General features: G+C 41.4%; 1 protein-coding gene across 1 annotated transcript in view; it reads right to left on the bottom strand.

Annotated features, from left to right (window-relative positions):
* TMEM233 (transmembrane protein 233) overlaps positions 1 to 14,702 on the bottom strand; it is a 65,625-nt gene that overhangs the window by 13,249 nt on the left and 37,674 nt on the right. The window contains exon 2 of the mRNA XM_082259060.1: positions 5,622 to 5,756. Coding sequence (XP_082115186.1) covers positions 5,622 to 5,756 — 135 coding nt within the window. The remainder of the gene's footprint in view (positions 1 to 5,621; positions 5,757 to 14,702) is intronic.

A 14,702-nucleotide genomic window follows, 5' to 3' on the forward strand; every position in this document is an offset into this window, starting at 1 on the left:
TAGTGTAATCACAGGGACAGGATGCAGAGACACTTTGATTTTATTATTATAGATTTAGCAGATGGAATTTAGCACCCTACGGAATAAAATGGTGGTCAGTGCAACTTTTTATGTCACATGTTATTTGCGCAGCAATTTTTCAAATACTTTTTTTTGAGAAAAACTTTCATGAATGAAAACAAAAAAGAACACTGAAGTTAGCAAGATTTTTTTGTATAATGTGAAAGATGATGTTTTGCTGAGTAAATAGATACCTAACATGTCATGCTTTAAAATTGTGCACACTTGTGGAATGGCGCCAAACTTCAGTACTTAAAAATCTCCATAGGCAACACTTTAAAAATGTTTACAGTTTACATATTTAGAATTACAGAGGAGTTCCAGCAATTATTGCTCTCGTTCTAACGTTCGAGGCAATACCTCACATGTGAGGTTTGATTCTGGCTCTGATACTAACCAGTGCCTCACCAGCCACTGACCTCACTGCACCTCCCAGTCGGAGCCCTGTCGGGTGATTTCAATCTCCCAGCCTATGCTCTGGAAGCTTCTTCCAGAGACAGGGGGAAGAAATTAACCTCAAAGCTGGTGAGACCCCGAACAGGCCAGATCAAACAATTACTGCTCCTTTTGATTACAAAGGAGGCAAAAGTTAAATTTGCCTTGCACCTACACTAGGAAAGTGCTACAAGTGTATATCCAATTACCTACAGGCATCTGCTTCTGCTAAAAATCATCCCTGCAGTGCCTCTTTCACAGCTGCTGAACACTGCCTTGAATGTCTATCTTCTGGTACTCTGAGGGTTAACAGCAGTGGCTAATACTGAGAAGCTGCGCCACTTGTCTGCCCCTTTCTGCCATTTGCAAAACTCATACAAATATTCTCCCACCAAACATTACTTTCTGTGAATGGAGGAGAATGGGATAAATGGCAGAATCTCCATCGCCTATTTACAGAATGTGATACATTGTGGCAGTGGAGTAATATGAGAAATATGAATGGTGGAGAGAGTTGAAAGAGGCGGGCGAGTGGGACAACTTTTCTTAGTAGCAACTGCTGCTGTTAACCCTTAAAGTGCTGGAAGACAGCCGCTCAGAACAGTATGTCCATTTATAAATATACTGTCTAATTCACAGTTTGCTTAAAAAAAAAAAGGTCTCAGCTGTAGTCTGGGACAGTTATCTCTTTTGAGACAATCCAAAAACGACACATTTTTGAGATAACTGATCCTATAGAGATAGGCCTTTTGCATATGGGCGGCAGGAAAAATCATCTGCTCACCTAAGGTGTAAAATACAGTCAGAGGAGGCGGTTCACATGCAGCGGTAAATTTATCGCAACATGCTGAGTTGACAGGCAGCACTGCCAATTGCTTGGTTTTGCAGTTTTGCCGCATAGTCTCATTAGAAATTGACAACCAGGGGTCGCACTAAGGCTTTAAGCCTAGCGCCCTTAAGACTTTTTGCTATCGGCAGTAGAGTCCACAACTTCTGGTAAGTGCCCCTGACTTCTCCCCTTGGTGATTGAAGCACTAGTGGTGATTTCCTTCATTTCTTTTGGAACACAGACTATCTTTTGTGGACACCATTCACTCCTTGATTTGGATATTATTTATATTTTTAATGTGTGGACTTTACATTTTTTAAGGAATTGACAGAATTGACTTTGCTATTTGCATAGTGTTATACTATGCACTTTAGATGATATTGCACTGTGGATACTAATTTCATTCCCGTTTTGGACATTATCTTAATATTTACTTATTTATTTTTTATTTTTTTTTATTTGTTGATTTTGCACTTTGAAGGAAGTATACACTGAATAAATTTTACTTTATTTTGCACTACACACTTTAGGTGATATCAATTTGTCAATGCTTATATATGGCACTTTATATGCTGGATCAATCTAACCATAATTCATGATTTTAGCGCGGCAATGTTTTACCGTATTTCTCATTATAAATTGCCTTTTGGAAAAAAGAACAATGAAAAAAAAAAACAAACACAGGCGTTCAGGAGATGACAGGGTTACTGCTTAATTTAAGGTTGCTGCTTAGCCACAATTTTAAAGTGTTTCACCGCAGAACACTTTTCAGAGCGTTTGCTAGTGTGAACCTATGTTAAGCTGTATGACTGAATGGGGCATGAGCTGTGTCATTTGTACTTAGATTGTTCATTTTATGTGTGGCCATGCACAGAACACCTATTAAATTCTTTATACTTATAATATCATAATGACAGATGCAGTGCAGTGCAGTTATACCATGTGCTGTGTTGTGTTGTGCCATGCATGTTTGATGTAGTAGTTTGATGAAAGGTTTGTTGTTGTCTTTAACAGTGGTATTTCTTTATAATACAGACTTCTTACAACTAGCACCACACACATTACAATCTGATTGTATGATCTTCTTTAGATTTACTAGCAATGTAATGCAAGGTCCTGGATGATTGGATACAGATTGATTAGATGGTTTAGGTAAGTGATCATATTATATAGTTTTGGTGAATCTAAAGTTGATCGTACAGTGATTATATACAGTACGGTCAGATTTGTATGGTGACCAGTCGCGGCCAGTTTATAGGGGGCGCAGGGGGGGGGGCACACCCTAAACAACCCCCCTTCCCTGCCTCTCCACCCTAAACAAACCCCTCTCCCTGCCTCTCCATCCTAAACAAACCCCTCTCCCTGCCTCTCCACCATAAACAAACCCCTCTCCCTGCCTCTCCACCCTAAACAACCCCCTTCCCTGCCTCTCCACCATAAACAAACCCACCTCCCTGCCTCTCCACCCTAAACAAACCCACCCCCCTGCCTCTCCACCCTAAACAACCACCCTCCCTGCCTCTCCACCATAAACAAACCCCTCTCCCTGCCTCTCCACCCTAAACAACCCCCCTTCCCTGCCTCTCCACCATAAACAAACCCACCTCCTTGCCTCTCCACTCTAAACAAACCCACCTCCCTGCCTCTCCACTCTAAACAAACCCACCCCCTGCCTCTCCACCCTAAACAACCCCCCTTCCCTGCCTCTCCATCATAAACAAACCCACCTCCCTGCCTCTCCACCCTAAACAACCCCCCTTCCCTGCCTCTCCACCATAAACAAACCCACCTCCCTGCCTCTCCACCCTAAACAAACCCACCCCCCTGCCTCTCCACTCTAAACAAACCCCCTTCCCTGCCTCTCCACCCTAAACAAACCCCCTTCCCTGCCTCTCCACCCTAAACAAACCCCTCTCCCTGCCTCTCCACCTTAAACAACCCCCCTCCCTGCCTCTCCACCATAAAAAAACCCTCTCCCTGCCTCTCCACCCTAAACAACCCCCCTTCCCTGCCTCTCCACCATAAACAAACCCACCTCCTTGCCTCTCCACTCTAAAAAAAACCCACCTCCCTGCCTCTCCACTCTAAACAAACCCACCCCCTGCCTCTCCACCCTAAACAACCCCCCTTCCCTGCCTCCCCACCATAAACAAACCCACCTCCCTGCCTCTCCACTCTAAACAAACCCACCTCCCTGCCTCTCCACCCTAAACAAACCCCTCTCCCTGCCTCTCCACCCTAAACAACCCCCCTCCCTGCCTCTCCACCATAAACAAACCCCTCTCCCTGTTCTCCACCCTAAACAACCTCCCTTCCCTGCCTCTCCACCCTAAACAAACCCACCCCCTGCCTCTCCACTCTAAACAAACCCCCCTCCCTGCCTGTCAAGGGGTAACTATGAATACTTTTTCAAGGCACTGTTCCTTGATTACCGAAGGCCCCTTTCACACTTGTATGACGTCAAAGTCACACAATTTTTTTCCGAGTTGTTTGCCGCGAATCAATACCTATTACATTTTCTTTTTGCCCCCCCCCCCCCAAAAATTTTGAGCACCAGCCGCCACTGATGGTGACCCCAAGATATACTGCTGTTAATCCATGAGTGGGAGTATACCCTGAAAGGTATATTAAATATTAACATTCAGAACAAGGTCATGTTACCAGTGGGGTACCTCAGGGATCTGTACTGGGACCAATTTTGTTTAATATCTTCATAAGTGATATTGCAAAAGGCCTCGATGGTAAGGTTTGTCTTTTTGCTGATGACACAAAGATATGTAACAAGGTTGATGTTCCTGGAGGGAAACGCCAAATGGAAAAGGATTTAGGAAAACTAGAAGAATGGTCAGAACTCTGGCAACTGAAATTTAATGTGGATAAGTGCAAGATAATGCACCTGGGACGTAAAAACCCAAGGGCAGAATATAGAATATTTGACACAGTCCTGACTTCAGTATCTGAGGAAAGGGATTTAGGAGTAATTATTTCAGAAGACTTAAAGGTGGGAGGACAATGTAATAGAGCAGCACAAAATGCCAGCAGAATGCTTGGATGTATAGGGAGAGGTATAAGCAGTAGAAAGAGAGAAGTGCTTATGCCGCTGTTCAGAACACTGGTGAGACCTCACTTGGAGTATTGTGCGCAGTACTGGAGGCCATATCTCCAGAAGGATATACATACTCTAGAGAGAGTTCAGAGAAGAGCTACTAAACTAGTACATGGACTGCAGGAAAAAACTTACCAGGAAAGGTTAAAGGACCTTAACATGTATAGCTTGGAAGAAAGAAGAGACAGAGGGGATATGATAGAAACTTTTAAATACATAAAGGGAATCAACTCAGTAAAGGAGGAGAGCATATTTAAAAGAAGAAAAACTACCACAAGAGGACACAGTTTTAAATTAGAGGGGCAAAGGTTTAAAAGTAATATGAGGAAGTATTACTTTACTGAGAGAGTAGTGGATGCATGGAATAACCTTCCTGCAGAAGTGGTAGCTGCAAATACAGTGAAGAAGTTTAAGCATGCATGGGATAGGCATAAGGCTATCCTTCATATAAGATAGGGCCAGGGACTATTCATAGGATTCAGATATATTGGGCAGACTAGATGGGCCAAATGGTTCTTATCTGCTGACACATTCTATGTTTCTATGTTTCTAAATGCTGTACCAATCCATTACCAAGCCTGCTTCATATATAAAATTCATTTGAAAGTCACAATCAGTCAACCGTCTTCAGAATGAAGGATTTATAATGGAAGGAACACCCTGCACCATAGCACATATTTGTAATTGTTACCACTCTCTCTTCATGCAAGTCATTCTCTAACTTTTAGTGCCCTGTGAATCCACTGCAGGGTCCCGCATGGTACCTGACTCGCAGGCAGTTCACACTGCCATATGCAAACTGCTGGGGTGGTTTTAATACAAAGTTAGTGACACCCCCAGATTAGTTTGCATATCGAAGTGCTAACTGTCAGTTCGGACAGGAATCGTATCGCATAGGAATTAACACCCATGGGATTCTATTCTGGTGCGGACCAAAAAAAGGGTCCTGTACGACTTTGGTCTGAATGCGATGCGAATTTAGCGATTCGCATCGCACAGACATCGCATGTGATTTGCAGAGCAGTGCATATGTGTGAACCAGCACTTAGCCTTTGCGGTCTTAGCAGGCAGCATAGTCTGAAACACATAGACAGAATCAGCAATGTTCATTAATTTAATCCTCACACCAATAAATAATAGAAGGAATTGAATGTCATTTTATCTACAGATTACAATAAAAGTAATGCATACCGTTGTAAAATGAACAACACAGTACGTTGTAATAACCGCTAGACCAATGAATATTGACGCAATCGCAACATACAAGGCATTACGTCCCAACCTCTTCGATCCTTCGATATCTCCATCATTATAGCTGTTTAAGGCCTGCAGTAGTAAAAATACAAAATTAATTCATCTTTTTAAACCAAAAGTTTTTTTCTTAATAACTAGGTTATCATTTTATTATGTTAATACAGAAAAGAAAATAGAAAGCATATTTCAGTTGCACACAGTCTTTAAAGGATACAACTACTTTCAAACAAAATAAAGTGTATCTATGTTCAAAATGTAAAATCATACAATAATTTCCACATTGTTTTTCCACTTATTTTTAGTCGAGGCCTATTAATCTAAATGATCTTGAAGTTTGTAAACTTACTTTGTGAAGAATACCACACATTTACTTCCTTTGATTCCTTGTATATGTTAAGTTAAATGATAACAGAATGTAAAGAATTCATATTTTTGTTAGTTTTTTAGGGTTAGGAAAATGCATTTTTAGGTTGGGTACTGTTTGTATAAAAATATAATATGGTCTTGTATCTAGCCAGCAGGTAATACCCAGGCTCGTTTTCACATACCGGGCAGTGGGGGTGATTTACTAAATGCAAATAGACTGTGCACTTTGGAAAGTGCAATTGCTCCAGATCTTAGTAAGAGAGGAAAGGCTTCACTTTGCAAAGAATAACCAATCATGTGCAAGGAAAATAAGAAAAACAGCATTTTTTCTTGCACATGATTGGATGATGGAAGTCAGCAGAGCTTCTGTTCATTTGCTGAGCTCTGGAGCAACTGCTCCTGCAGAGGGCAACTACACTTTGCAAAGTACACAGTCTATTTGCCTTTAGTAAATCTACCCCTCATTCTCATATTCAGAGTGTTGTAAAATGCATACTGTTGAGGAGACACTGTGAATGTTTATTTAGCTTAGTGAACATGGTGAAAATATATTCACTTAAATCATCCAATTAGGTGCAAGCAACAATTTTTTTAACTTTCCCTCGCACTTGAGTGGGTATACAAAGTGAACACGGCTTCACATTTTCAAAGTGAATGTCAAGCCAAAAACTTTATTTTGGACAGGTTTGGGTAGCACGTGAAAGGAATGGAGCCCCTGTCAGGTTTTTACTGCTATCTGGGGCTCAAATAACAAAATTTCCCCTTACTTCTTGTCTTGTTGTCCTACAAGGTTTCATCAGATAAGAGAAGAGAAAAACTTCAACAGGGGCACAGAAAACAATAATAATATTACAGGGCTTCAGCCTTACCCTACTTTCACAAAGCAAACGGGGGTGCCATTCAATTTTGGAAATCACAGCTCATTTTTCAATGTGCGAAAACATGTAGCTCCACGTAATTGCAGTTTTAGAAATGGACGGTTTAGGGACCTCCTCCATGCATTTCCTTACACATGAATGAGTTGCTGTGCCCATGCAAACACGGCCGCAGAGGAACTGCATAAGTGTAAACCTAGCCTAAATCAATCCCAATGAGTCCTGAAACTAATTTCAATTAGAAGGGACCAGCTGGAAATGAGACTGCTGTACTGTCACTTTTGCTAATTCACGGAGCTTTGGAAACCAAAAAACATACTTACAGTATATACTTTATAAAACTAGCATTTACAAACAGGTGAATATTAAAAAAAAAAGTTAAAGGGGTGTCATTAGAGTGAATGCATAATAAACTACAAGGATAATATATGGCACCTATGTTGAGCTATGTTGCAGGCTCTGAGATACCACTTAAGAAAAAAACCTACTGAATAGCAATTTAGAATATTCGAGAAAATAGAGATAGATTTTAAAGCACTAATATGATAAATTATAAAGATCTGGGTAAATAAAGTAAGTATGCAAAAAGTTAACTTTATGAATCTGCTTGGTAGGTGTAGAAAACACAGAAACATGGCATTTGTCTTCTATCCTTCTTTGCTCATTTGAAGCAGTTCAGTTGATGGATATACAGGCATTGGCTGTATACTAAGAAACTAGTTTAAATAAAAAGCAAGAAAAAATAAAATATGTATTTTAATTCTAAATACGTATGTATACATAAAAGTAACATCCTGATGATGTACAAATCCAGTTTGAATAAATGTGTTGCTCTGCTCTTGTGGGTGAGATCTAGCTGCGCTCCTGCATATGAGGTAACAACCTGCCTGAAGGTATTTCCACCAATGCCTGGGACCAGGCAGAGGCTATGGTCATGTGAGGAATCAAAGCAATCCCTACCTCAAAGGTAAGCCACTTGTGTGCAGCATAATGTAGGGAGGCCTTCCTTAAGATGTTTGTCCCAAGTAACTACACTCTTGCATTGATGTATGTGATGCATTTGGAGGGACATGCAGAGCCTTTGACCTCTCCACCAGTCCAGCTTACCTCCGCTACCTCACTCCCAGTAACAACACGAAACACCACTGGACACATACTGTGGTTCTCATATGTGTCTCACATTAACTCTTCCATTCCCTGTATCTAGTGATCAGGTCTAAGATCTTTGTAACATAATTACATAGTTATTCTGGTTGAAAAAACACATCCAGTCCATCCAGTTCAACCAATAAAAGGGGGGAAAAAATCAATTAAAAAAAATTATACAATCCCATATACACAATCCTATACCCACAGTTGATCCAGAGGAAGACAAAAAACCCCAGCAAAGCATAATCCAAATTGTTCCAGCAGGGGAAAAAAATAATTCCTGATCCCCCAAGAGACAATCGGATATTCCCTTGATCAACTTTAACTATAAATGTGAGTACCCAGTTATATTATGTACATTTAGGAAAAAATTCCAGGCCTTTTTTTAAAGCAATTTACTGAGCTGGCAAGAATCGGCTTTTGAGGGAGTCTATTACACATATTCACAGTTCTTACTGTGAAGAAACCTTTCTGTATTTGGAGATTAATTCTCTTTTCCTCCAGACGTAAATAGTGCCCCCTTGTCCTCTGTAATGACCTTAAAGTGAATAACTTAACACCAAATCCACTATATAGACCCCTTATGAATTTATACATGTTGATCTAATCCCCCTGAATCTCCTCTTCTCAAGAGAGCATAAATTCAGTTCCTCTAATATTTCCTCGTAGCGGTGTTCCTCCATGCCTCTTATCAGTTTGGTTGCCCTTCTCTGCACTTTCTCCAGTTCCCTGATATGCTTTTTGTGAATTGGTGCCCAAAACTGAACTGCATATTCCAGATGAGGCCTTACTAATGATTTGTACAGGGGCAAAATGATTTATCTTTCTCTCTGCAGTCTATACCTCTTAAATACAAGCAGCTTGGCATTGCATATCATTTTTAAGCTTATGATCTACCAGACCACCCATATCCTTCTACACCATTGACTTGTCCAGCTGTTCTCCTCCTAATATGTATGATGCATTCATATTCTTAGTCCCCAAGTGCATAACTACATTTATCAACATTAAACCTAATTTTCCACAAAGTTGCTCAATTAACCGGTTGCCGACCGCCGCACGACTATATACTGCGGCGGTCAGCCCCGGCCAGGCAGAGTGACGTATGGATAATCCAGTTTGAATAAATGTTTTGAATAAATGTGTGACTCACAGACAAGTCAGTGCATGTGACCGGCGGACTCGATGTCCGCCGGTCACACTACGATCGCTCCGGTGAAGGGAGAAAGGCGGAGCTGCTTATGTAAACAAGCCGCCCGTCATTCTCCCTGGTGTAAAAATGAAGATCAAACGGTTCTACTATGTAGGACCGTTGATCTTTGTTTTTACACCAATAGCAATGTCCCTATACAGTTAGAATCACGCCCCTAGGACACACTTAACCCCTCCCTCTCCAATAAAGTTAACCCCTTCCCTGCCAGTGTCATTTTTGCAGTAACAGTGCATATGTATAGCACTGATTACTGCAGTAATGTCACTGGTAACCCCAAAAGTGTTAAAAATGTCAGTCAAGGGTCCGATCTGTCCGCCGCAATGTCTCAGTACCAAAAAAAAAATCGCAGATCGCCACCATTACGCGTTAAAATAAAAGCACCAAAAATGACAAAAATCTTTCCCTTTGTTAGTAAACGCGATAACTTTTGCGCAAACCAATCAAAATACGCTTTTTGCGATTTTTTTTACCAAACATATGTAGCATAAAACAAATTGGCCGAAAATGTTAAAAAATTTTGATTTTTAAATTTTTTTTTGTGGAATTTCATATAAAAAAATGAGAAAAATATTGTTATTTTTGCAAAATTGACACTCTTTTTTTGTTTATAGCGCATGATCAAAAAATCGCACAGGTGATCAAATACCACCAAAAGAAAACTCTGTTTGTGGGAAAAAAAGGACGTCAAATTCGTTTAGGTACAACGTCGCACGACCGCGCAATTGTCCGTTAAAGTCACGCAGTAAAAAATCGCAAAAAACCCCCTGGTCTTTTAGCAGCCAAATCCTCCGGGGCTTAAGTGGTTAAACAGTGTATTGAGGTTGGCTTGTAAATTGGAGACATCCAGTAAGGATATTGTTACACTGCACAGCTTGGTGTTATCTGCAAAGGCTGAAATGGTACTTTTAATCCCAGACTCTATAACATTTATAAATACGTATATTAAAAAGTAAGGGTCCCAACACTGAACCTTGGGGTACACCACTGATAACCTTAGACCATTCAGAGTAAGAATCAACCACTATTCTCTGAATTCTGTCTTTTAGCCAGTTTTCTATTGACTTACATACTTATTTTTCTAGGCCTATAGACTTTACCTTACAGATTAGCCATGTGTGAGGAACTGTGTCAAATGCTTTTGCAAAATCCAACTATACTACGTCCACAGCCACTCCTTTATCTAAAATTCTTCAGATGCTGTCTGTTACTTAAGATATTTTTTCCAGCAATTACTCGTCTATGTGGTGTTTTATTAAACTCTCCAGTATCTTCCCAACTAGAAGTTAAACTAACTGGTCTGTAGTTACTTGGTAAAGACTTTAACCCTTATTAAATATAGGCGCCACAGTGGCCTTAGGCCAATCCAGTGCTACTATTCCAGTCATTAAAGAGTAATGCTAGTTTTCTCCTGGTGACTGGAGGAGACGGACATCTAGGGAGGGAGTCAGAACACTGACTCCATCACTGCCAGTGGACCTGTCACCTAACCAGGTATCATGCCAAACGACTGGTTGCTGAATCTGTTCTTCCTTGTGGTTACACATGGCAACTAACTCATCTTCTCTGATTTTAAGGTCAGCCTCTTGTGGTAGTGTTGCACACACTCTATAGTGCTATTACAGACTCAAGGCTCTTAGGAATACGCCAAAACCCAACATGTCCCCCGTTGAATAACTTTAGACCAGGCTCACAGCAGTTGGAACAACTTTTATTGAGAATTTAACAGAACATGTATAACACATATAACATGAATAAACGTCCTTGTCCTAACTACACCAAACTGTGGCTGCTCCAGGGTGCCTGCACAGGTGATGGCTCTTTGGGAAAGATCCATACTTGGCAAAACTCAAAATGAAATGTCCATGCTCTTGGGTGAATCGGTGCTCTGTGGGTTGAACACAGGTCCCAGTAAGCCTCTGCGTGTATTTTCCGTTCTTTCTCTAACCCTGATCCCCCTAGGACCTGAACCTCTTCTCTTTTATAACACATGGAAGGAAGGGAGCAAGAAACATTAACTCCTTCCCCGTGACATGGGCAGCCAAGTGCTAACTGAACATACAGTAGACCACCTGTTTGCACTCTTTACCTCTTGGGCTGTACCTATGCTTTTATGGACTACGTTGTACGCCTGGAGTTTATCAATGATGTTCTAAGCATTGAATGACCTGGAGGCGGCATGAAAGAATTTATTGACTCAGTTATATGTGACTGTCTGAGCCAATACAGCATACGGTATCAGAAAGACTATGAACTAATCTGATAGCTCGATGACTGGTGAAATGCTGGCACAGCCTTTGAGAGTTGGAGAACGATAGAAGCATTGGGAGTGTATTACATAAGGACCAACCATAATTTCTGACTGCTATACATATACAGTAAATGGTTAATTGAACTTTACAAGCTACTGTTCTATCTGCAGCATTTGACATTTAACATTACGAATGGGCTGAACAGTTTGTTATACATTCACATAAACAGCTTTTCCACATTGACCTATATCTATCTTTATTAGTTTACTCTAGAGTCTGGTTATATCTTTTGTAACAATAGTTGTAAAATACTATGTAAAGCTATGTACACTCTTCAAGTCTTTTTGCCAGGAGAGATGAATTGCTATAAGCTGGCTACTTTTCTTATTTATTTCAAGGGATATAGACTACTAATTCTTGAAGTGGGATCTTGTGTTTACAGACCACATTTGTAAATGGTTTAGTGGGGAAACTCCTGACTTCCTGTAAACTGACAACACTGACTGGGGACTTAATAAAAAGTGCCTAAGATATTTTTTAGAATTACGAGTTGGCAACAGATTGGTACATGATAGTAGGGCACTCTACCCTATACAGACACTCTGCTCTCAGTGCAACTTTCTGTCCTCTCCGCCGATTCACCTGTCAGACATTGCAGTGGCATGGAGTTTTGTACCTTGGGGCAGAGCCTGATGGGATTTAGAGATTCGAGTTCTCCATCAGGTCCACTCCTCTTGTGACTGACAGCAGGCTATTGGCTATGGAACCAGTCCACTGCCTGCTGTCAAAGGCAAGGACAGAACTGATGGGGAATCAGTGTCTCAACTTCCCCATCAGGTTCTGCCCACTGCAGCATCACTAGTTGCTAGGAAGCTGTTGGCTGTGAAGCCAATGGCAGGGAGAGGGTAGCAGCAGCAAATATGCGGCTCTGCTGTGCTGCATACAGGAACAGGCACTCTGCTAGAGTAGGTCTTAATTACCTCAAGTAGTGTTATCTATTTTTTTTTTTATTTGCATGTGCACAATTGTGCAATATTAGTGCTGGTAAAGTTACTGAAATGGTCGGCAGGGATTTTTAAACCCAGCACAGGCAATTTTTAAATGGCCATAGTGCTAGAAAACTGTTGGTGGTGTGTTATTGAATTCTCCCTAGTGTCTGTGCTGCACTGAAGTCTCGAACAGTGTTATAAGCTCTCTGCAGAACACCCACTTATGTTATGGGAAAGAGGAAAGGGTGTGGTGTTCTGCTGTAGTTCTAACACACTTCCTGACTGTGGGTAACAATGCTGTTCCTTAATAGATATGTGCAGGAATGCATACCAGTCTCACATATTCCAGCACCTGAAGGCAAAACATGCTTCTTTTTAGCAGTCACGAGGGGTTGTTGATAATTCTTAATGACACCCCCCACTCATCCTAAAAACACAGCACATTTTCGGGTGCTGGAAACTGCATGATGCAAAAACACCATGTGTTTTCTGGGCGGCTGTGATTTTAAAAAGGTGCAGGACCTTATTTTTACACGCACCAACCAAATATGTGTGAACCAACAGAAAAAGGGAAAAACCAACAGGTCACCCTGAAAAAGGAGTTGCATATGGTTAACCAACAACAGTATCTTTAATCTCAAAAATATAGTTTCATTGAAAAATGGCCAATCACAAATACTAAAAATCTAAGACCCCCAGAATCCTTAAAAAAAAAAACAAGTGGATAACGTTGTCACACAACACACAACAGATGCGGGCCCCACATTCACACACGCATCACCAGCATGCAACCAATAAGCTCAAACTAGGTCAAGGCAATCTGGCTTGAGAGCAGTGAGTCTAGGATTCCGAATCAGGGCAAATCTCCCTGACACAGTATTTCGGAACAACTCTGACTTAGTTATGTTGCTCACAAGTGCCCAATATCATAAATCAGTGGGCAGAGGCTGTATGACTTCATATAATTCCAGTCCTGGGCCAAGGAAAGCAAGGGAGCACATAACCTCCCATGAAGGTATTAGTCTCTTGGCGCCCATGAGTGTACGCTATGACCCACACAGCTGTACTGAGATGATTGGTGAACAGCCCATATAATGAACGTCTGCAGATCAAGGAAAGACTCCAAATTGTTTTAAGGCCAGCCAACCTAGTGATAAATGCAGTCAAAGTTCTATGGGTTCAGCGGAGTTTAACACAGGCACTTGACACACTAAGCAGTCTCAGCAATCAGAATTGCAGCCAATATGCCATATGCATAGGGGATGGAGGTACAAAGGTTCCCAGAGGCTCTCACCACTCCGTTATACCAGTCGATATAGTTCTCCTTATCCTCCCTATGTGTCGGTGGGGAGTGCAGTCTTTTAGTGTAGCAGCTGAGAACTTTTTCCTTGTCAAGTGTTCCTTGTGTTGGGCACTATGCAGGTGGTTGGGTGCTCTCACTGTCCATAACACTGTGGTAATCTAATCTGTACAGGCATCGGCACGGGTGTCATAGAGCTGGTGGAGCACAAGATGGACCGCAGGGCCCTCTGTGTGGCTTAATGCATTTTGCATACATCACTTACGCTTAGCCCTTCTATAGAGGTCATCTGCTTCGCGTCGGTAGTCATCATCATTCGAACAGTTCCTTTTAATCCTGAGGAACTGTCCAACTGGAATCACCCGAACTAGGGATTTCGGATGATGGCTACTGGCATACAGCAAAGTATTAGCAGCTGTTTTCTTCCTAAAGGTCCCAGACATAACTTTACCCTCTGCCAACCTTATATACAGGTCCAGGAAGGAGATTTCCTGTGAATCCACTACATAGGTTAGATGGATATTTCGTGTGTTCTGGTTTAGTTCATTCATGAATTGCCCTAGCTCATCCACAGAGCCATCCCAGAGCATCAAAACATCATCAATGTACCTTAGCCAAAGCTTAGCATGGCCAAGGTACATCGACAAGCCATACACAACCTCCTCTTCCCACCATCCTAAGTGTAAACTTGCGTATGCAGGCTCTCAGGGGGCCCCCATCCCGGTGCACTTTATCGGTTGGTAATTAATACAGAAGAATTGGAAAAAATTGTTTTTAAGTGCCATTTCCAGGAGCTCAATCACAAACTTATTTTGAGCCCCCAGCCTTGGAAATTTGGCTTCCAGGAAGTGGTATACTGATGCTATGCCCCATTCAT

Source organism: Pelophylax lessonae, assembly GCF_965119305.1.
Source record: "Pelophylax lessonae genome assembly, chromosome: 1".
NCBI classification, from domain to species: Eukaryota; Metazoa; Chordata; class Amphibia; order Anura; family Ranidae; genus Pelophylax; species Pelophylax lessonae.